The sequence below is a fragment of the Phyllobates terribilis genome, unplaced genomic scaffold (assembly GCF_046119375.1).
Source record: "Phyllobates terribilis strain yellow unplaced genomic scaffold, ASM4611937v1 Scaffold_4__5_contigs__length_816908805, whole genome shotgun sequence".
Classification (NCBI taxonomy): Eukaryota; Metazoa; Chordata; class Amphibia; order Anura; family Dendrobatidae; genus Phyllobates; species Phyllobates terribilis.
In genome coordinates this window covers 567,357,482-567,382,161 of record NW_027362764.1, presented here as the reverse complement: position 1 = coordinate 567,382,161, position 24,680 = coordinate 567,357,482, and the positions used below count along the sequence as shown (strand labels likewise).

The following is a 24,680-nucleotide window of genomic DNA, read 5'->3' as shown; positions in this document are numbered from 1 at the left end:
CGCGACACAGGCCCAGGGGTGCGTCAATAGACATGATAGAATCTGGAGACGCCGTGGAGAGCGATCTGCTGCCTGCAACATCCTTCAGCATGACCGGTTTGGCAGTGGGTCAGTAATGGTGTTGGGTGGCATTTCTTTGGAGGGCTGCACAGCCCTCCATGTGCTCGCCAGAGGTAGCCTGACTGCCATTAGGTACCGAGATGAGATCCTCAGACCCCTTGTGAGACCATATGCTGGTGCAGTTGGCCCTGGGTTCCTCCTAATGCAGGACAATGCCAGACCTCATGTGGCTGGAGTGTGTCAGCAGTTCCTGCAAGATGAAGGCATTGAAGCTATGGACTGGCCTGCCCGTTCCCCAGACCTGAATCCGATTGAGGACATTTTGGGACACCATGTCTCGCTCCATCCACCAACGTCACGCTGCACCACAAACTGTCCAGGAGTTGGCGGATGCTTTAGTCCAGGTCTGGGAGGAGATCCCACAGGAGACCATCCGCAACCTCATCAGGAGCATGCCCAGGCATTGTAGGGAGGTCATACAGGCACGTGGAGGCCACAACAATACTGAGCCTCATTTTGACTTGTTTTAAGGACATTACATCAAAGTTGGATCATCCTGTAGTGTGTTTTTCCACTTTAATTTTGGGGGGGACTCCAAATCCAGGCCTCCATTGGTTAATAAATTTGATTTCCATTGATGATTTTTGTGTGATTTTGTTGTCAGCACATTCAACTTCGTACAGAACAAAGAATTCAATGAGAATATTTCATTCATTCAGATCTAGGATGTGTTATTTGAGTGTTCCCTTTATGTTTTTGAGTGTGTGTGTGTATATATATACACACACACACACACACACATTACACTTCGACAGACATACTGTAGAAGCAAAGGTCAAAAAAAAGTTACATTTAATGATAAATTCTGATCCATTCCTACTTTTTTCCATGTCAGGATTAGAAATAGTTCAAACTCGTTGGATGATACTTAGTTTCTAGAATTCAGTGGGTCATGGACAGACAAAATTTCTTTTCCCTTTCAACCCCTCCAAAATATAATGAGGGAATATAGAAGAATCTCTTAGACAGTTCTATCAAACTAAGTAAATCCCTAGCACTGAATGTCTGTAGTTATATTTGTCAGTGATGAGTGGAATATCATGAAGAGTCAATTATCCTTCATCATTTACTCATTGTTCTAAGACGTCTTGTACATGCGGCAATGTTACATATCTACACTTTACTATAAATAATAAATAATATTTACTTAAAGCAGCAAATCCGGATCCATCAAAGTAGGTTCCCTCCTGCGCAGAGGCATAACATTTATTGACTGCATGTATGGAGATGGCCCCGTCCTTATCCAGCTGTTTGCTATTAATGGTGACATTGCTGATGCATGCTGGGACACTGTGTGTCACCTAACAAAGAAAAATCAGCTTGAGGCATAATTACATTATTCATTTCATAACATTTGAAGCTGGTGCAATAAAGTCTTGTCATGACTGGGATTTGTTAGTGTGTAAGGGAAAAAGGGTATCTTCACAAATTCCTCCTGAAAGAGGACTTGCCACAAATACATAACTGTTTGCCTGATATAAATGCGGTCGTTCTCCTGAGTTTTGTGTTACTTTTCTTTTATTCGTGTGCCAGTATATTCTAAATTATGGCCTTCTCTTCTTTGTAGAAAAAATATAATCTTTTCACAAAGTGGACAAAGTCCTCAACACTTCATGGCAGATTTCTTACAGACCACCTCCAGTTGGTCAGAAAGACTAGATTTATACACAGGCAGGAGGCGACCATATCTCATAAACAGGCGCAGGAGCAAAAAATAATCAATGCCCAATTCAATAGAACAGTGGCATTTATACTATGTAAAAGAATGACATATTTATTGCAAGTGACTAGTCCTCTTTACATACTGAGGGCTCAATTCTTCATTAGCATTTTTTTTTAAGTCACTTTCCTTCTTTTATTTTCGCTTGCGTTTTTTGCTCCACATTTAACCAAATAAAGGTTTCACTAGCATCTAAGAAAAGATAAGAACATAGAATCTTTATTTGTTCTTTTCCAAAAAGTAACACGCCAAATTAAGAGAAGAGAGAGAAAACTTCCGATTATGCGTTTCAAGCCTATATGGCTATTTATCTCTCCAGTTCACTTTTTCTATTACTTTTTTAAGAAGAACAAATTAAAAATCTATGTTTTTATCTTATGTTGGACGCTGGCAAAAATCTTTTCTTGACTTATGCAGCTCCTACCACTGGCCATGCCGTCCTTGCTTCCAGGGTGAGCTGACTATTTCTCTGGTTTTCTATCTACAGTTAACCAAAAGGCGCATGCGTTTCATGAATTTTGCATGAAGCCCCAAATTGTCTATTTTTCTGTCTTTAACTGGTTTCGAGACTTTTTATCGTAAAAACGTACTCATTTCACAAAATGCCATGAAATATGTGCTAAAATAACTGGTGCACCATACCTAAAATCGCTTCAAGTTGCGCCAAATTTTCATGAATCTGTCTAAAACATCTGAAAAGCCACATTGACAAAAAAAAAAAATCAAAACTCTAACCAACCCACAAAAGACAACTTGAAGAAAGGTGCAAATCATTTGATGAATTTTTCGCAAATCAAAAAGTCACTAATTGAGAAGTATTCAAGCTAAAAACCTGTCAGAAATGCAATGATGAATTGAGCCCTGTATGTTTATGCCAATGTAAATGTGTTCTCAGTTTATTCAGCTTGTAGGTAAACTTGCCGACTATGCCAAAGGAAAAAGAAATAACAACCCCTTTAAATAATTTCAATGCAGTCATAATTACAAATAGTTTATACATGCATACAGGTCACAAGTAATGATAGCTAAGAAACAGTTTGAGAAGATTTATTCGAAAGGGGGGTCTTGCTGTTGGAAGCCCCAGGCAAATGCTATTAGCTACAGAGGAACTGAAGATTTCCGTTAAGGCTTTGAAGCTATTACTGGTGAAACAAGAGGCCCCCTTCTCTTATAACTGGTCATAAATAGTCATTATTACTAAGAAAAAGCCTTCCTTACATTTCCAATGTTCTTAGCTGTGTAGCTTGGTGGCAGGCCACCCAGGTACAGTTTGCCTTCCACATCTAAAGTGTTGCTCTCTCCCGGTGCGATGACTGAAGCAGATTCTTGAGCGTCAATAGTAATGATACTTTTTCTTTTAATGTATTCAGTTGTTATCTGTGAAAGTTAGATCAAGTTTCAATGTCTCGGAGAAACCTGGCATTTTACATACAAATATATAGAAACAGAAATATGAAAAATCACTATATGGATCATTTACTGTAATTATGTTCAGATATGCACGAGAGACGGCTGATTGGTGGCTTAGTTTTAATGCAAGCATGCTGATTTTGTTCAATGTGAATTATTCAGTATACCTCATTGTAATATAAATATAGCAGGTGAAATAAGTATTGAACACTTCATCAATTTTCTAAGTAAATATATTTCTAAAGGTGCTAATGACATGACATTTTCACTAAATGTTGATAACAACCCATCCAATCCACACAGGCAAAGAAATCAAACCATAGATGTCCATAAATTAAGTTATGTGTAATATTGAGAAATGCGCAAATTGTCTCTTCAGAGAGGAAGACAACTAGAACTCTAGTGCCACCTATAGGAAGTAGCAATCCTAAAAGTCAATATCGACCCTTTAACGAGCCTTATCACATGATTTAGGAAAAAATCCAGAGCCATAATTTGAATATACAGACACTGTGTTTTGGGGTACAGCCCCTCTTTAGTGCAAAGTGTAAGATATGGTTGGATGGGTGAGAGGCGTCAGACCGGTACATTACCCCATGGATAATGAGAAATGACACAGGGAAAAAGTATTGAACACATGAAAAAAGAGGTGCAAAAGCCATGTAAATTCATGACACCAGCTGAAATCTATCAGTAATTAGAAAGCAATCCGGCCACTTAGTGAAAAATAGTATCAGCTGGTTCAACCGATGGCCTATAAAAAGGTGTCTCATTACCAAGGTGCCACACAAGAAACATCTCACGACGGGTAAAACCAGTGAGTCTCAAGACCGTCACAACCTTATTGTTGCAAAACATACTGATGGCATTAGTTACAGAAGAATTTCTAAACTACTGAAGGTTCCAGTGAGCACAGTTGGGGCAACAATCTAGAAGTGGAAGAACATCATTTCACCATAAACTGGCCAAGACCAAGAGCTCCCTGCAAGATTCAGAGAGAGGAGTGAAAAAAAGAGTTATCGAAGAGCTAAAGGACACCTATGGAGAGCTACAGAAAGACCTGGAATCAGCAGGTCCAATTGTTTCAAAGAAAACAATAAGTAATGTACTCAACATCCATGGCCTGTTGGCACACTCACCATGCAAGAATCCATTGCTGAGCAAAAAGCATGTTCAAGTGTGTTTAAAGTTTGCTCAACAACATTTAGGCAGGCATGTGAAATACTGGGAGAATATATTCTCGTCAGATGAGATCAAATTGAATTCTTCGAATGCCATAATACACATCATGTTTTGAGGCCAAAAGGCACTTCATATTACCTCAAAACACCATACCTACAGTGACATTTAGAGGTGGGAGCATCATGGTTTGGAGCTGCTTTTCAGCATAGAGCACTGACAAACTTCATATGATTAAAGGAAGGATGAACGGACAAATGTACTGAGATATTCTTGAAAAAAAATCTGCTGCCATCTACCGGGATGATGAAGATGAAACAAGGGTGGACATTCTAGCAAGTCAATGATCCCAAACACCCAGCCAAGGAAACTCTCAGTTGATTTCAGAGAAATAAAATAGTTAATTGAAGGAGCCCACAGAACCTTCAGGATTTGAAGAGTGTTTGTGTGGAAGAATGGGCCAAAATCACACCAGAGCAATGCATGCAACTAGTTTCTCCAAAAAGGAGGTGTCTTGAAGCTGTCATCACCAACAAAGGCTTTTGTTACAAGTATTAATTAAATTTCAGCAAGCGTGTTCATTACTTTTTCCCGGTGTTATTTCTCATTATTACACATAACAATTTATAGACATCTATGGTTTGATTTGTTTGCCTGTGTGGATTGGATGGTTTGCTACCGACATCAGGTGAGAATTTCATGTCAATTGCACCTTTAGAAATATATCAACTTAGAAAATTGGTGACATGTTCAATACTAATTTCACCTGATGCATATTCTATGTGGCCTATCTGCACCAGCACCTCCAACAGAAATATAGCTCTATGGATAGAGTCTACAAGCCAGTGCTGCTTGAGTGCACACCCTCTCCTGGCATTTAGTCACTGAAAAGAAATGCTATTTTCCTTCAAAATGAAACTGTATGCCCAAGTGAGAAACATGTTTTACCCTGCAGCTATATACATTCATCCTTTAATTCATGTTTTAATATCGTGTTAATGCCTAACACTTGCATTTCCTATTTATTTCCCTTTTAACACAGCGGTTTCGCTCAGGAGGGTGATAATGTATTGATCTACAAATCAAGCAATGAGATGAACTAAATATATGTGCCACCACTTAATGCAATGAAAACTGCTCATTAACTTTAATAGCAAAAGCTTAATGGGAATACAAGTTTTAGAATTGGAATAATCTAAATATTGAAATGGGTTAGTGCAAATTATTCCAGAAGATCCATTAATGTTCAGAGAATTTTGTATCTCACAAATTGAAAAAAAAAAATCATTTTTTACATACTGTGTGCCATTTTCCATCATTGATAACAGCAGAATGAGTCGTTTCTGTCCGTCCTTTTCCCATGTCGAAAAGGAAATGAAGTTTCCCTTCGTAAAGCTGAAGAGCAGCATAATCAACCTGATTTTGGTGAGCCATGTAGTATATGAGGCCACTAGTGGCGAATGTCCTCAGAGACAACTGAACAGACAGTCTACAAGAAAAGTGACAAACACCCTGAGTACTGAAGCCTTATGTGAGTTTATATTGTAACTGCTCATAATGAACCCTCAAGATTCCTTATACCCAGGTATACAGATTTAGATTAATGAAAATAAAAAATAAGGGTCACACCACAGACTATGATTATTAGATACTTGGGCCTAACACCTCACCATTATTATCCCTTGTAGGACATTGAGCTTCGGTTTAGTAAAAATAGACTTGGCCTCTAAAACCACTCATGAGGAATCTTAACAGAGTTTCACCTCCTGTATACTGACCCAACAGAATTCATATTGGCTGCATACATGGAGCGTACAACCTTTTATATTGAAACAATAAAGTAAATTGCTTTGAACTTACCGTCTTCTGATGGTAGATTGGTCAAATGGCAAAATTATATGGCTTCCTCTAGTAAGACCAAACTGGTGGGCATCCGGTACATAAGCTGGTAATATATCTTGTGCACACGGTAAAGGCTATATTAACACAAAAGACAATACATTAGTAATATTAACCTTGATGTTCTAATGCTAGGAAACATTCAGCAGTATCATCAGAATAAAGCAGTATAGCTTCCAACAACAGGACGGAGATCCGGACTCAGAGTTACTGTTGTTGCATTTTAACCTTACCTTTTCAGTTGCAATCTTAAAGGGGTTATCAAGGACTATTTAATTTTTTACTATGGGCCTAAGAACTAACAGGCCAATACTTGTTAACTACCTGCCTGTTGTGCCCAGCACCGACCTCTGACGGCTCAGAGTGGTCAAAGATCGCTGATGTCGCGTTGAGAGAGTAGCAGCTTCTGTTTAACTGCGGGGGGCCGGCTGTCAATCAGCATGATGTGAGCAGTCACATCCTGTCAACAGAGGAGCCCAGAAGAAGAGCTGCTTTGTCGACAGAGCAGCTGAATCACTGGCCTCTGTTAGTAACTACCTGCCTGTTGGTTTTTAGGCCCATACAAAAAAAGTAGAAAGTAGTCCTGGACAACTCCTTTAATAACTTGAACCAATTTACATAACACATAAGCAGCTGAATTGCTGAAAGAAGTTGTACTATATTTGCTGTAATGAAATATTAGATGGTATATACACGCAATGCAAATATTATGTTTTAGGCTTACATAAGCCCAGATAAGAAATGGAGTTCTCTTCCTGTAAATTGCTTTCACAACCATTAAAATTGAATTATCACTATAGTTCATTCCAGAAGTGTCTTGAGACACTAATATACTAATTAAATATTTGCATAAAATATAACATAAGGACTGGAAGTGGAGAAAAAAAGAAGAAAGAGAGACGGAGGGCATGTGAAGAGAGGAAGCTTGGGATATGGATGGTAGAATGGTCACTGTAGAATGGCTTTAGCGCTGTTTATGCTGGATTTCCCCCACTTATGAAAAAAACACAATAGTGATTCTGGTTTTCATTCTGGCAAAGTGTTTGGCGTAGAATTAGGAAAATCTGAGGCACCAATGTTATTCCCAGCAGACGAAAATCTTTCATGTGATCAGAAACATCAAAGCGGTACATAAAGAAATGTCTCGGCCACAGTCACAAGCCAAAACGTGAAAAACAATCTTTACAAAGACTGTGGCCAAAATGTCAACTTTATATGCCTGTTTGATTTGTGTGCTGGGAATAATTCTGGTGCTTTGGATTTTCCTCATTCTGGATTGCACTGGCGGTTGGGTGGACAGCTACTCAAAGACAAGCACAGAGTCTCGAGACTGGCGTAGGAGAAGTTTTTGCCTTAAACACAAAATTTTTTTTTATTTATTTTAATAGAAAATATCTTTCATTGTCTCCATGATATAAAAGCAGTCTAATTGATCTGCTTACCTTTGCGACATGTGACCTCTGTACAGAAGTTGTTATCTGCGGTTTTATTTCCGTTACAGGTCCAGATGGTACTGGAGTAGGCGGCAGATCTTGCTCATCATTGTTGATGATGGGTATAAGCTTCTCTGTCAGCATGCAGCTGTCCATCTGCACATTTTCATACTTTACAACAGTAGTGAAATCCATTTGTCTAATTAATATTAAATTGGAAACAGTCATAATTCATACATTCTAATACAATGCCCAATGGCTTTTCATTTCCTATTGAACTTACTCCATATTTAAAATTAAATTCTGGATACATCCATAGAATGACTGGCTTGTTTTGAGCATTGTGGCGGGTATTTTTGCGGGTACTCCACCAATGAAAAAGTTAGATGTTTTTATGTGAACTGATTCAACAGACGGACCATTTAGCCTGGCTTCAACTGGCTTTCCTTCATCAACCTGTACACTCACCATCCTGGAAAACACAAATAATAACATTGCTCTATAGAAGCTGTGCTGTGGCTTATAGAATAGCAGGAAAAGGAATTATGTTGCATAAGAAAACTTTTGCAAGAGTGGCCTGGCACATAAGAAACCAGGACAATGAGTGGTGTGGTATACAGGGGAACTGGACTATTAGTGGTCTTCCTATAGAAGAGATGGCATAGCAAGGTTGTGGCATAAAGGGGAGCTGGAATAGGAATAGTCTTACAAATAATGAGCTGGAATAAGATTGGTTTTGCTTACAGAAGAGCTTGGAGGAAGAATGTTCTGGCAGAAAAAGCAAGTCACAGTAGGAATGGTCTGGCAGATAGGTGAGCTGGAATAGCTGATCTGACACATAGCTTGAGTCGGCATGGTCGTGCACATAGGAGAGCTGGAGTAAGAGAAGCCTTGCACATGAGAGAAGGAGTAGGAGTGGACTGGCATAAAAGTGGAGTAGTGTGGTCTGATATAAAGGGGAGCGGGAGTAGAAGAGGTATTGCATATAGGAAAGCTAAAGAATTATGGAACTCTGTCATAGAATTAGCTATTTTAAAAAGTGATTTGCTGGGAAAAAAGGTAATTGCCTCACCTTCCAGGGAGGACAATTCAGTGTGAAAAACACTTTTTACATAGGAAACCTGGTAGACTTTGTTTGGTCAGAGTGTGGTGCAGGGAGTGTTGGTACACCCAAGGTTGGTATCTGGGTCAGAAATAGAAGAAGGGTCCATGAGGACTGGGCTCCAGCACCAATGAGAAAATGTCAAAACATAAATTCTACTGTACAGTGAAAGTTAGGTCTTAACATGTTCCCACTGGTGTTGGAGCCCAGTCCTCATGGACCATTCTTCCTATGCTTAATATATGGTTGACATTGCTAAATGATCCCGGGAAAGGGTAAATAAGTGAAAAGGGTCTGGCACATAATCTAGTGTAACAGTTTTGTCCTTTGTAGAGTAGGAAAAATAAAGGACTGGCATGTCTAGAGACCTGAACCCAGACCAGTAAGGGTCCACAGATTTAGTAATTAGATCCCATACTGTACCTCTTGTTACGATGAAGAATGAGGGAATGTTCTTGACCATCACTGTATGTTCCAGTTATTGATTTGACCACCATCTTCCTTGTGCTCGCTCCATCCATAGGATTGATATGCAATTCAATGTGCCCATTCACCAGCATTATAGCAAAGAATGGCTAAAGAAAAACAAAGCAATAACTACCTCTCTCTTAACAAGGCATCGTAGTAACAGTGACCATACTATTTACAACATTATTGGCAATGCCCATTGGATATGCGGACGGCATATGAAAATACAATGATTATTTTACTATTTTTCGAAGTAACCAGAATTTAAAAACTATTTGAAGTATTTCAGGTCCAATCCCTATAACAATATACAAAGAAAATCATTATTGCCAAAGTGAGCCATCCATCTCTGTCATTAAAAATCTTAATGATATGTAAAATGCAAATGCTGATGGAAGGCCTCAATATTCACATCACTATGACGGTAGTACATTCTAAAGCACCTTTGGAAAATGTATTCTACATAGCTAGACCCATTACACAAATTAACCATTCGACTAATTAACGATTTCTTCCGCATCTGAAATGAGGTAGAATAATATTCATCTTGCATTTCTAGCTCTGCTAGGCTGGAAAGTAAAGCTCTTATAATACAGGTGAAGCAAGAAAAGAAGCAATTCCCTTTTTTTTTTTTAAATAAAATATTCATGTAGAAATTACTATTTCAAGATTTTTGCAGCACAAAACATACGCCATAGATACCCTGAATAAAGAATAAGCTCACGGCTTTGTGACCTTATTATACAGAGTGATTGGGCTCCAGGCACTGCCTCAGGTTATTGAAGTCTGAAAATCTAATTTCACAAACTGCCTGAGGCTTTGTCAAACAGCGGTAATTCTCACACAACACTGCCTTTCCTGAGAAATCACACTCATATTAGGAGAATGCTTCCCAAGGGGTGATGAACTTCCTTCTTCTGGGTAGGAATCCCACCACATAAAAGTGACCCCTCTAATGGTATCATTTGTGTGTCCCTTCTATCGATCGATGGTGGACTTAAAGGGGTTGTTCGGTCCAAATCGATAAGTCTGCAGTCACTGTGCTCTGTGGGGATTCGCCGGTTTCGGACCCAGGACCGGAGGGCCAGTATGCGGCCGCGTCACTAGATGGGGTGCGGCCCCACTCAATACAAGTCTATGGAAGCAAGGCCGTGCCCACTGGACGGACTCTGGCCGGGAGCATGTATAACACATACATACCCTCCAGTTCCAGATCAGAAACTGGTGAATCCCCGCAGCGCACAGTGACTGCACTGGGGGCATTCATAAGTCTGCAGTCACATAGAGTGACTGCAGATTTATTGATTTGGACAGGACAACACCTTTAACTGACCATATTAAATGGGTAAGCCCACAACAACATCTATTACCTATCCACAGGATAGATGTATGATCACTGGGGGGTCCAAGTCATGAATGAAAAACATGTGAATAGAGCATCGGTCACACATGTGCATTAATGCTCCAATTAATGTTCAAGAGACTGATGGAGGTATAGTGCTGCATATGTCTGTACAGATTATAGAGCAGCCCACATGTAATTTGCAACAAGTTAGAGGATAAGGCTATGTTCGCACATTGCATTTTTGCTGTTTTTTTTCCCTGCAGGCAAAACCTGCTCTCTTGTAGTAAAGAAGCTGCTTACAAAAAGCAGGTATGGTTGTGATTTTGCTGCAGTTTTTGGTGTGGATTATATGAGTTATTTGACTATAGTACATGTTTAATAAAGTTAGTTTTATTTACAAAAAAACACAGCAAAAATGCATGGTTGCATTTTTGCACTTTCTCATTGCTTTCGAAGGTGAAAAAACACTGCAAAAACGCTGAAAGACTTGACATGCTGCAATTTTAAAAACCACTGCAGACTTCCAATTCAGTCAGGAAAAATAAACAATCGTGTGCATGAGATTTCTGAAATCGTATAGTTTTTTGCTGTTACTGTAAAAAGCAAAAAAAACGCTGCAAAACGCAACATATGAACATAGTCTAAGGCTATGTTCTCACCTGGCATTTTTGGACTATTATTATGTTGGAGCAGCCAAACCTTCCCTTTTGGCAATAAAAATGCATAAAAAAAATATACAGCAAAAATGCTGCATTTTTTCAAACAGATTACATGTGTGATTTGTCCACATTACATGTTAATAAAGTTGGTTTAATTCACCAAAAACGCTGCAAAAATGTAACAAATGTTATGTTGCGTTTTTTGCAGAATTTTTACATTTTATCATTGGTTTATAGGGGTGAAAAAAATGCTGCAAAAATGCTGAAAGAATTGGCATGCTGCAGATTTTCAAACATGCTGAAGTGCTTAAGTTGAGTCAGGAAAAAGAAAGTTGTGTGCATGAGATTTCTGAGATCTCATAGCTTTTGCTGGTACTCTAAAATGCAGCTTCTTTTCAGCAGAAAAAAATGCAGCAAAAAAGAAAGCAGTGTGAACAAAGCCTAATGCGTGTTCATGGAGATTTCAAAACCCCATCCACACAGTTATATAGCTGAAAAACAATAAGTCTAGTATTTGCCGCATTATATTTTAAAAATGTGGCGGATTTGAAATGTAAAGAATAAATTCTCTAGAAACTGCATTTCTACGTTCAAGGCAAAATTTCCTGTAAGTATGTGGCTAAGTCTGCAATAAATAATGTCCGTCACATCTGTGCTTGGCCCAATTTGCTATATAGTAAACCAGAATTTTATCTTACAGCATCAACAGATTTTTATGCATTGCACCATGGAGAACCTTGGTTAAAGATTCGCAAAGACAGCAAAACTGGAAATGAAATGTATGCTCAATATGTTGTATTTCATATTCGCTGACTATATAGCCAATAGTAGCCAAAAACTGAGATTACTTTTAAAGAAGTCAAATGCCGAGTGCCCTTCAACCTATTTGTATTTATTTCAGGGTAACAGATATGGAAGCACTTTAAAATAATTTATACATCCTGTTGCAAAATCTCTTACTTTTCATGCGCGATTTTACAGTGGAAACTTGATTTAAGCATTACATTGACCTTTAGAATAAAATGTATTACTCACCAGTTGGGCTTGTCTGCGCATTCGTTTTTCTATTTGCTTGCCAAAACCAGCCATGATAATTCCTGTCTCATTGAATGTGGAAAATGACACCATGACCTCAGATTCTGGTGGCAGGGAGACAGGTAACATCTCTACATAGCCATCATTGAGAACTGTTATGCTACGAGTAGGCTGAAAAGAAAAAAAGAAAATGCTGAAGCATCAACTGAACTCTTTTAATGAGAACTCTATGTACTGGATTATTAACCAATTTTTTAAAAAATATCAATATTGCCAATTTAACAGATAAATAAAATGTGGCTCACTTGGAGCAACATGCTTGATATTTCAGATGGTTCCACATTGTGGCTGAAATAATAATAATAATAATAATAATTTTTATTTCTATAGCGCCAACATATTCCACTGCACTTTACAATTCAGAAGGATCTTTTATAATGATATTTTGTGACATATAATGATGGATACCAGCAATACATTTGGTAGATTTTATGTCTCTTCTTAGCTATACCCCTTTATCTAGAAACTTTTAAAGGGAATCTGTTACCAGGTATTTGCCATGTTATCTGAGAGCAGCATTATGTAGGTCAGAACTGGGCAAAGTGCAGCCCGATGCCACATGCGGCCCTTTGGCTGTTTCAGTGCTGCCCGCGGACTGTGATTGCCAGAGGGCTTCATGCAGAGGCGTCCCACACCACGCAGCCACCCTCCACCCAGCATCTCGCTTTCATTGATATCTGCACCCATGCAGTTACCAGTAAATACACAGATGTAATGGGAAGCCCTCAGCTCCCTGATCTATCATTGAGCCTGCGTCTGAGAGCTCAGCAAGGACGATGATGATCAATATGTGCGCAAGCTTTGCCTCAGTATACAGCGCAGACTAGAGCTGTGGAGGAACGGGGCTGGATTAGTAATTTTTTTCTTTACATCATTCTGCAGGATGGGTTGACATAATACTGTGTAAGGGGGCTGTGTGGGGACATCATTCTGAATGGGTAGCTAAGTGGGCACTTAATACTGCGCTTGAGGGCTGTATGGGGACATCTTTCTATATAGAAGTTGTGTAGAGACATAATACTGGGTAATGGGGCTGTGTGGGGACATGTTTCTGAATGAGGGGGCTGTGTGGGGACTTCTTTCTGAATGGGGGACTGTGTGGGGACAACACTGTGTAAAGAGAATGTGTGGTGATATAATACTGTGTAAAGGAGCTGTGTGGGGATATAATATTATGTAAGGGAGCTGTGTGGGGATATAATACTGTGTAAAGGGGCTGTGTGCGGATATAATACTCTGTAAGGGGGATGTGTGGGGATATCATTCTGAATGTGGGGCTGTGTGATGACATAATACTCTGTAAGGGGGCTATATGGGAATATCATTTTGCATGGGGGGGCAAAATTCTATGTAGTGAGGCTTTGTGGGATTGACATACCATTTGAGGGGACATCATTCTGTTTGCTGGGCTATGTGTTGACATCATACTATGTGTGGAGGTTGTGTAGGAGGGTGGCGGGCTGAGAAGATGCCAAGTCAACAGGGCTTGATTGAGTTAAATCATTATGTTACATGTATACGTTATGTTGATTGGATAAAGTGTTTTATCCCTATGGCCAATATTGTATACTGGTTCTCCTATAGGCTCTGCATAAGGCTGGCCATGGGATGCGAGAGATCTGTCCACTAGGGGAACCATACAATAGGTAGGGATATAGTTTACATTACATTACTTAGATATTAGATAGTTAAATTCAGGGGTTGCATCATTAGCTGGGAGGGGTTAAAACTGTTTTTATAGAAAACAATGAGAGAGAGTGGAGTGTAGGGGGAAGGCTGAATGGACAGGGAGACAGATTCCAAAAGCAGATACAGCAGTGAAGAAAGAGCTTTATCAGCGCAAGATTTCTGAGCAGAATGAGGACACATTTGATACTCGATCTGGATGCCAACACAGTCCTGAGGTTAGAGCCTACAAGAGGTACTGAGAAGCAGGCCTTTATATCCCTCATGGGGAGATTCTCAGCTGGATCGCAGAGGAAGTGGAAGATGATCGGTCTCAGGACAGGACGAGGACAAACACTGGAAAGGCACATAACCAAGGGTACTTCACTAACTAAAGACTATGTTTTAATCTGTATGCTGCAGCCGTGTGTACAAGAATTGCACAATAAAAGTGAGTCTGTTAACCCGGATTTAAAATCTCCTATCTTGTTTGAAGTCGGTTCCAGTCCCATGGATGATAGGAAGATCCGCCATCACACTACACACTCCACTCTCAGTCATTTATAGAAGAGGGGACACAGGGCAAAGAGAACTCAGTTCCGGCCCACAGCGTGTCAGTAGCGGCTCTTCAGTTGTGTAGCATCATATTATGGGTATGGGGAGCTCTTGATCAAAATACATGGGCTGAATAACAGGAGCAGTATTACTGCTTTATGGAAAGAAGTAAATTATATGGCTATGGTTTTGATGAGCTGCTACAGGTGAGAACACAAATTATAATAATTATAATAAGTCCTATTGTAACATATATTAACAGTAGCTGCTAGTGAGACTTAATTCTGCTCAATATTAAGTGATATAAATTCATATAAAACAATAAGCAGAATTAAATTTGGCTGGTTAGTTCAGCCCTCCACAACACACAGTATGTCAAGTGGCCCCTTGGGAAAATGAATTGCCCACCCCTGATGTAGGGGCAGAGACCCTGATTCTAGCGATGTGTCAATTACTGGGCTGCTTGCTGCAGGTTTGATAAAATTACTGATTTCTCTGCTGCAGATCTAGCAGTTATCTGAAAGCTGAGCTCTGTATATGCATTTTACATTGGCAGAAAGCTGGCAATCAGTGATGGAGTGGGGTTACACAGAGCAAGAGGACTACATGGCACAATACAACTAGTCCTCTTCTTATAATCTCCTGCTGAAAAAATTGTTTTAATGAAACAATAACACATAGCCTCTGCCTCTACATCATGCTGCTTTCAGATTACATAGCAAAAACTTTCTGAAAGATTACCTTTAAAAACTGGAAAAAGAAGGTAAAAAGTGTCTAAAACATAATATATTTTGCTCACGCTGCATACAATACTTTTTTTATGGAGTTTTCCCCAAAATTCAATTGTACATAGCCAAGTAATAAAGTACTTCTCAATGAGTACAGGTTCAGAAAGTAAAATCACTGGTAAATTATTGTGTTGCTGTCGCTATGTGTCGCTATTACATCGCAGCGCAATACAAGTAAATGGAGTCTCATTGCGACCCCAAAGGTAATGTCACCGCAACAAGAAAGTCGCAAAAAATCTGACACAGTTGTACTTTTTGCAACTTGCTTGTCAAGGTTGCAGCGCCCTTAGGGTTACAATGCAACACCATTCACTTATATTGCCCTGCGATGCAGGAGCAACACATAGAGAATTTTGGCCGAGCGACAGGAGTCGCAGCCAAAGTCGTCATGTAGCTCTAGCCTCAAAGGCAAGGGTGATAAATGTATAATCTCTGGTGGTTTGACTGTTGGCACCCCACCAATCATGACAATGGGTGATTAAAGGAACAGATTAATTATAAGTATGGTTCACATTATCTGCATACATTTCATTTTCTGAAAATATTCCTACGGCATGTAGCAAAACATCTTAATCTAGATGTGAATAATTCCACGCACAGACTTTCTTTACTAAACAGCCTCCTGAAAAGATAACTAAATACTGGTAAATAAACCCAAGCGCCTCTCACCTCTAATTTGCAGCCTTTTCTCACGCCATATGCATTTCTCAGTAAGTCAAAGTTTGAGCGTGAAATCTCCAAATTTCTTATGCAACCAACATAGGATCTACTGCTTAGCGGACGTCTAGGCATGGAAATTAAAAAGTATTAGATATTTTCTAATGTAGATATACAAATAATCCAATCTATACGTATCATTGCATGATCTCAAACTGAATAGAACTACAAAGGTCTTATTTCTACCACCAACCGTGGTCATGGCTGGCCATGACTTAAAGGTTATTCCTTCTTTTTGTTTTCAGGATTAATATAGAAATACATAATGAAACATACCTGATAACTCTGGACCTAGGAAGGCCACCAATATATATCGGATCTTTATCTGATCTGTTAAGGTCTGATGCGGTGCCAGGGGCTTCTCCTTGCTTTGTCTCCTTCTGGCTAGAATTGTAGGAATCCATAACAGCCAAAATACCTTTTCAGAAATAATCATGTATAATTAGTGTCCTTAAGTGATTAAATTGGTTGTCTCATGAGGGCAACTGTTGTCCAGTACATAATATTGACTTTATAATGAGGGGTCGACTTCAGGACCCCCTACTGTCAGAATGTAAAGTGGTTCTGCAAGAGCAACTACGACTCTAATGGACTTGAACTATTGAATGTCTGTTGAACTCAATGGTTTTGGAGGAACCAGATGACCATATAATGTACAAGTGCTTCTCACTTAATTAGAATATCATCAAAAAGTTAATTTATTTCAGTTCTTCAATACAAAAAGTGAAACTCATATATTATATAGAGTCATTACAGACAGAGTGTTCTATTTCAAGTGTTTATTTCTGTTAATGTTGATGATTATGGCTTACAGCCAATGAAAACACAAAAGTCATTATCTCAGTAAATTAAAATAATTAACAAACAACACCTGTAAAGGCTTCCTAAGCGTTTAATAAGGTCACTTAGTCTGTGTGCCCACTATGCGTTTTTTAAGCGTTTCCGCTGCGGGTTATCATTGCAGAAAAAAACGCAGCACTACCAATTATTTTGCAGAAGCGCTGCATTTTCGCCGCCATTGACTTTCATTGGAACGCTTGGATTCTGGATCACTGGATGTGTACATGCGGATTACATGCGTTTCAATGTGCGGATGGTATCCGGGTGTGGAGGAGAGGAGACTCTCCTCCGGACTCGGGTACCATAGAACCTGTAAAAAAAAGAATAAAATAAAAAATATATATTATATTTACCTTCTGATGTCCCACGGTCTCCTTGTCTTCGCTTGCCGGCAGATCGCGGTGGACTGAAGGACCTGCGCTGACGTCATAGTCATGGCAGGTCCTTCAGTGCAGTGTACCGCGAGCTGCCGGCAAGCCAGGACAGAGCGAATAAAGGCTGCGGGGGCCATCGGAAGGTAAGTATAGATTTATTTTTTTATTTTTTAGCATTCTTTAAGGTCACAGTACATAAATCCATGCCATTTGCATGGATTTATATAGTGTGACCAAGTTGTCAAGCACTTTCCAAGTGATGCTAAAATCGCTTGGAAAGCGCTTGTCAACCCCCATGCGGAAATGCATGTGAAGAACGCTTAAAGGGGTATTCCCATCTCCAAGATCCTATCTCAATATGTAGTAGGTGTAATAATAATAATAGCAAATATCTCCAATTAGAAATGTAGTATAGTATTTTTGATTCACTATGCCACTTACCTCATGTTCAGGCAATACAGGACCTTCGGTATCCACGGTTACGACCACTATCAGCTAGCTAACTCACTTTATCAGTGGACATAACCATGGATACCTAAGGTCCAGCAATACCGGCACATGAGGAAAGAGACATAGCGAATCTAAAATACTATACTACATTTCTAATTGTAGGTATTTGATAATATTATTACTACACCTACTACATATTGGGAGAGGATCTTGGAGATGGGAATACCCCTTTAACATCCGCACGTCCCTGGCAGGAAAAACGCATGTACAATCCGCATGTACAATCCGCAGGCGTTTTTTCTGCCAGGGAGATGCAGAAATGCTCAGGAAAAAATCCTGAGCATTTCTGCATTGTGGGCACATAGCCTTAATCTGTGTCAGTAGGCTCCACAATCATGGGGAAGACTGCTGACTTGACAGTTATTCAGAAGGCAGTCATTGACACACTCCACAAGGAGGGTAAGCCACAAAAGGTCATTGCTAAAGAAGCTGGCTGTTCACAGAGTGCTGTATCTAAGCATATTAATGGAAAGTTGAGTGGAAGAAAAAAGTGTGGTAGAAAAAGGTGCACAATGAACCGGGATAATCGCAGCCTTGAAAGGATTATTAAGAAAAGGCCATTCAAAAATTTGGGGGAGATTCACAAGGAGTGGACTGCTACTGGAGTCATTGCTTCAAGAGCCACCACACACAGACGTATCCAGGACATGGGCTACATGTTTCGCATTCCTTGTGTCAAGCCTCTCATGACCAATAGACAACACCAGAAGCGTCTTACCTGGGCCAAGGAGAAAAAGTGGACTGTTGCTCAGTGGGCCAAGGTGTTGTTTTCAGATGAAAGTAAATTTTGCATTTCATTTGGAAATCAAGGTCCCAGAGTCTGGAGGAAGAGTAGAGAGGCCACAATCCAAGCTGCTTGAGGTCTAGTGTGAAGTTTCCACAATCAGTGATGGTTTGGGGAGCCATGTCATCTGCTGGTGTAGGTCCACTGTGTTTTATCAAGACCAAAGTCAGCGCAGCTGTCTACCAGGAAATTGTTGAGCACTTCATGCTTCCCTCTGCCGACAAGCTTTTTGGAGATGGAAATTTATTCCCCAGCAGGACTTGGCCCCTGTCCACACTGCCAAAAGTACCAATACCTGGTTTAAAAACAACAGTATCACTGTGTTTGATTGGCCAGCAAACTCGCATGACCTTAATCCCATAGAAAGTCTATGGGGTATTGTAAAGAGGAAGATGAGAGACACCAGACCCAACAATGCAGACGAGCTGAAGGCTGCTATCAAAGCAACCTGGGCTTCCATAACACCTCAGCAGTGCCACAGGCTGATCACCTCCATGCCACGCCGCATTGATGCAGTAATTGCACGGTGGCTCAGTGGTTACCACTGCAGCCTTGCAGCACTGGGGTCCTGGGTTCAAATCCCACCAAAGACAACATCTGCAAGGAGTTTGTATGTTCTCCCCTTGTTTGCGTGGGTTTCCTCCAGGTTCTCCAGTTTCTTCCCACACTCCAAAGACATACTAATAGGGAATGTAGATTGTGAGCTCCAATGGAGACAGTGTCAATAATGTCTGTAAATTGTAAAGTGCTGCGGAATATGTTGGCACTATATAAATACAAAGATTGTTATTATTATAATTGATGCAAAAGGAGCCCCGACCAAGTACTGAGTGCATTTACTGAACATACATTTCAGTAGGTCAACATTTTGGATTTTAAAAACATTTTTCAAGCTGTTATAAAGTATTCTAATTTACTGAGATAATGACTTTTGTGTTTTCATTGGCTGTAATCTAAAATGACCCAAGTAGAAAGTGTGTAAACTGCAAGATTTCTATTTTTAATTTTTAATGCAGATTGTGATTTGGAAAAAAAGACATTGCCAAAAATTAAAAAAAGTTATACATTTAACACAAAAATCTGATTTAAACAATAGGTAATTTTCAGTTGATACATTCCCCATTCATACATTTCTCCTGGAGCAGCCGCAGGGGAAATGTCTGACTGTTCATAGTCTAAGCCAGTAAAGTCAGCTGTTTGCTCTTGGTGCCAGAACTACAGTAATAAAATGTACAGAAATGATTTTGCAGAATGCAGTGTATTCCTTAGTAAACTCTTAATGTATTAAATAATAGCAACATTTCACAGTTTAGTAACCACAATCCAACTCTACCCGTAATCATTATGTCATTATACCCTGTGATGGCTCATGCATGTGACCGATTTTCTTGGATGACTGCTATCTATGGTTTTCAGGAATAGCGCTCATGCCTATGGTAGTCCATGGGGCTGGGCACATGTTCGATTTTTTTCCTTGGACAGAGTGGTGTGCTTAAAAAATCAGACATGTCCAATGTTGATCCGAGAATCAAATCAAAATTGGCAATGCAAGTCTATGGGTTCGTGAAGAAAATCAGACTGCACTCGGATGACATCCGAGTGGGGTCCAATTTTCACAGACTGACAGAATGGAGAAGGTAGAGTAACTTTTGCTTTCTCTCCGCATCCAAGAAAAAACTGATCAAACTCTGAACAAACTCTGATCTGAATAATCGGACCTTTTTTCTCAGATGTGGAGAAATCAGTTACCCTTAAAGATTGTAATGAAATGGTTATATAACTCTATAAGGATGATCATTATACCTTGCTTCTTATTCCGCTGGAAAGCAACTTTATACCAAGTTCCATCATTATAACGTCCATCCGTTGTCAGTATCAGAGGACCAGAACCCAACTCTACTGAAAGTCGAAGCTTTCCATCCACAATTTCCAGAGACAGGAAATCTCTCTGAAGAAGGAAATATAAAACACATTCAAGAGCACAGTCCTATCAATCCTATGAACAAGTGACATGAAAATGTTCAGCCCGGGGGGGGGGGTGAAAACACAAACACTGCAAACATTGTATCAGACAGGTACAACTAATGTTGTGATGGAAACAATGAGGATTTTTCTAGTTTAGTGTCCGGTTGTATATACGATCATCACGCTGCTCCTTCTCCTATACATATATGTATAACACAAGATGTTTTCATCTTTATATTATCATAGGTTTTGCTGTGATTATACAGCATAATTACTAGATGTAAAATGTGCGCCACAAACCCTTAATTATGTGAGTGATTTATATAGTGAGATTGCACTCGGACATGACTACATCACTGCGATCACAATGATAGATCACCGCTCCTTCTCACTCTTCAGCTCTGATCTCTTACATGTGACAACAATCCGTGTGTTTGCAATTTGCATGTAGAATTGTCTGCCACATTTCACGGGAGCTCTGGGAGATGTAAATTTAGCCGGAGTTACTTGACCCTGCCTTGGTTTATTCCTGACCACCTTCTTTATAGTCAGCAGCTGCCTGGTGTGACTTGCCTGGGGGGATTTCACTTGTCAGCTCTGATTTCTCTGATGGGGTCTCCGTGGAATGCCGGGGTTTAGATTACAATCCACACTAGCCTCTAGATAAAATTAACTACAAATGTGGACCAAATGTTACAGAAATGTTTACATTACCAATTACTGGAGAGTTTCATAGAAACATGACGGCAGAAAAAGTCCAAGCGCTCCACCACGTCTGCCCTTTTCTGCTGTCGCTTACGTTCTTAGTTATTTTTCTTTTTGTCTATACTTTGTTGTCTTGTATTTTTGATCTTGTGAATTTATATCTGTTTAATACATAGTTGGATATTTTTTTCATAAACAGCTTCAACTATCTCTCCACTGAAATCTATGGAAGTTACAGAGACAAGTGTCCCCTAATTGACTCTTTTAGCAACTTCCATAGACTTCAATTGGGGCAGGTACATGAAGGTATGGTCACCTCTCCTTTGATGACAAGAGGGGAAAATCAGCAGTTCTGAATCAGTGAGCGGGAGTTGCCAGATTCCTGTTCTTCTAATAGATGACGATCCTAGAGGTGATACCTATTAGGCATTTATTGGCAAATCCTGTGTATATGCAGAAATGCCCGTGACGATAATACCCCTTTAATTTCATACCTCCGGGTTTGAGACCCCCCAAAAAAACAATCTTTCTTTTATAAAACTTAGTTTGAACAGATACAGGTTGTATAATCAGTGGCCTTTAAGTCGCTGAACTAGCATTGGACACAATGACAAATTCAACTTCACCACATAAGCATTTATCTCAACAATCATCAGCCAAAAAAACACAATCTCTGTATAAAACTACGATCTGACGTTTAAGGAGACTTACTGTTCCATTAGAGGCAAGGTAAAGTAAAAGCCCATTTGGTGAAAATGTGCGGAAGTGGATAAATATCTGAGTCGTGGTAGAACGTAGGGTCTTTTCCACAATGGAATACCCACTGCCATCAAAATAAAATGAAGTATCTTCATCCTGGGGGCTAGAAAAAAATATAAGGCCCTTAATCAAAAAAACATAAACCTTTATTAAGAGTAGGAATAGTTAGCACAGCCACTAATGGATCCTCATTTTCAAATGTGTAAAAAAGAAAACAGAAGACGTATCTGTATACATTTAAATAAATATACATATATATATATATATACACATACATACACATATACACACACATACGTGTATTTATTATTTTAATTATTTATATTACAGAGGACTATTAATATTGCGAAATACGGTTAAATGTATTCAGTAGCCATTCATGGTTACTCATCATCTCGATCCATTTAGATATATATGCACAGCTGTGATGTGTCAATGGGAAATTATTTTAAATGTTGCAGGCTAAAAATCATCTCAATTTATTGCGATATACCATGAAAATGAGCTAAGTTGTGTGGAGTGGTGATTACACGCTGTGATATAATACAATTTACAATCTTATTCCAGTATGTTGTGATACAGCGCCTTCTGCTGGTCCAATCTGCTAATTGCAGAAGTCGTCCTTGAGTTTCCACTATAAATATGCACTATAAATATACAGAGTTCTGGCAAAGCATCAGAACATAATGGCCCAGGTAGATAATAGTAGGATTATTGAGAGTATTTCACTTGCGAGTTGGCTTCAGTTTCTTCTACATTGGGAGCCAGATTATGGGTATAATTCATCAGGAATCCTATGCTTCTTGTTTTATTATGGTTGGCTCATGAAAGTGTTTATGAACTAAAAATCGTTGTGAAGTTTTCAAGGTTACTGCATCCTTGAAAGGCAAACAGAATTAGATGTTTTCTTTTATCAAATGGATTAGGACAGTACAATATTGTTGGCTGCCATGAGTCCATTCACAAGTCCTCTACTATGATCATTTTAAGTGCACTGTATGAAAAGAGGAGGGGGTGCTTTAGTCCTTGGGACTTAAAGGGGTATTCCCATCTCCAAGATCCTATCCTATTATGTAGTACGTGTAATAATGATAATATTAGCAAATACCTTCAATTACCGTAGTAATGTAGTATAGTTTTTCTGATTCGCTATGTCTCTTTCCTCATGTGCACGCATTGCAGGACCTTAGGTATCCATGGTTACAACAACTTATATAGTGATAGCTAGTTGCTAGTGGTCGTAACCATGGATACCTAAGGTCCTGCAATGCCCTGCACATGAGGAAAGAGACATAGAGAATCAGAAAAACTATACTACATTTCTAATTGGAGATATTTGCTAATATTATTATTACTACACCTACTACCCATTGGGATAGGATATTGGACATGGGAATACCCCTTTAATTCCCTGCTTTCCACCATTATGTGTGATATTAATGGGGCATTTCAGATTTAGATTCTATTAGGTTCTGCAGTAGATGGTGAATTTAATTATACAATCTATGGGCTGGTGCACATGACCATATTTTTGGTCTGAGTTCAATCAAACAAAGCATCGGATGGACCTCAGACCAATGTTATTCTATGGATAGAGCACATGTTCTATTTTTTCTATGGACCAAGATGGTACGAGTAAAGAATCGTAGCATGCCCGAGTTGGATCCAATTATCAGATCGTTCTCAGTCAAGCTAGTCAATGAGTCCATGGAAATGATCTGACTGCACTTGAATGACATCTGAGTGCACTCCGATTTTCACGGACTGAAAGAATGAAGAAGATGCAGAATTTTTTTTTCCATCTTCTCTTCATCTTCATCCAAGAAAATCAGATCACTCTGTGATCACACTCTGCTCAGAGTTTGATTAGAGTGTTAATAGAATAATCGACTCGATTCTCTCGGATGAGAGAAAATATTGTCAAGTGACCCTATGAATGAAGGTAACCTTATTTATCAAGTGTCAAACAACCAAAGTGCCATAACAACTAACTAGTAGTGTTGAGCGAGTATGTTCTATTAACCCTTTCGCCGAGTATGCTCGGGCCAAGCTCTGAGTATTTACAGCTGCTCGGTGATAAGGTTGAATCGCTCCCGTGTGCATGATTTGCAACTGTTTGACAGTTTTATTACATGGGAAGAATGTCTATTTCTTACACATTTCTCACATGTAATAAAGCGGTCAAACAGTTGCAAATCATGCACACGGGAGCGATTTAACCTTATCACCGAGCAGCTGTAAATACTCGGAGCTCGGACAGAACATACTCGCTCAACCCTATTAACTAGAGCTTGGTTATCATTTCATGCGCTACTTTTTAAAAATGCCGGTTAAAGTTATTGTTTGCCCTAAAACAGATTCACTGACAGAAAACATATCAAAAGTTTTCTTTTTATTTAGTATTTTAGTACTAAAACATAAAAAAATATACATTTGGTGTCATTGTACTGATCTATTTAAAAAAAAGTCAACATCATTTGTACTGCCCAGTGAATTCTATAAAACTTCTTTGAAAGAGGATTCTTCACAAGTTTGAGCATTATAAACTGGCTACATGATACGGTAGTGGAAGCAGAGCTGAGTAAAAC

At 39.3% G+C, this 24,680-nt stretch overlaps 1 protein-coding gene across 1 annotated transcript in view; it reads right to left on the bottom strand.

The window, feature by feature from the left end:
- Positions 1-24,680, bottom strand: part of LAMA1 (laminin subunit alpha 1) — a 264,311-nt gene that overhangs the window by 12,205 nt on the left and 227,426 nt on the right. Inside the window, exons 49-60 of the mRNA XM_073679061.1 lie at positions 22,045-22,195; positions 20,467-20,611; positions 16,432-16,573; positions 16,108-16,222; positions 12,371-12,541; positions 9,287-9,438; positions 8,045-8,233; positions 7,771-7,960; positions 6,290-6,405; positions 5,729-5,918; positions 3,059-3,217; positions 1,268-1,421 (exon numbers count right to left, since the gene is read on the bottom strand). Of these exons, the coding sequence (XP_073535162.1) occupies positions 1,268-1,421; positions 3,059-3,217; positions 5,729-5,918; positions 6,290-6,405; positions 7,771-7,960; positions 8,045-8,233; positions 9,287-9,438; positions 12,371-12,541; positions 16,108-16,222; positions 16,432-16,573; positions 20,467-20,611; positions 22,045-22,195 (1,874 nt within the window). The remainder of the gene's footprint in view (positions 1-1,267; positions 1,422-3,058; positions 3,218-5,728; positions 5,919-6,289; positions 6,406-7,770; positions 7,961-8,044; positions 8,234-9,286; positions 9,439-12,370; positions 12,542-16,107; positions 16,223-16,431; positions 16,574-20,466; positions 20,612-22,044; positions 22,196-24,680) is intronic.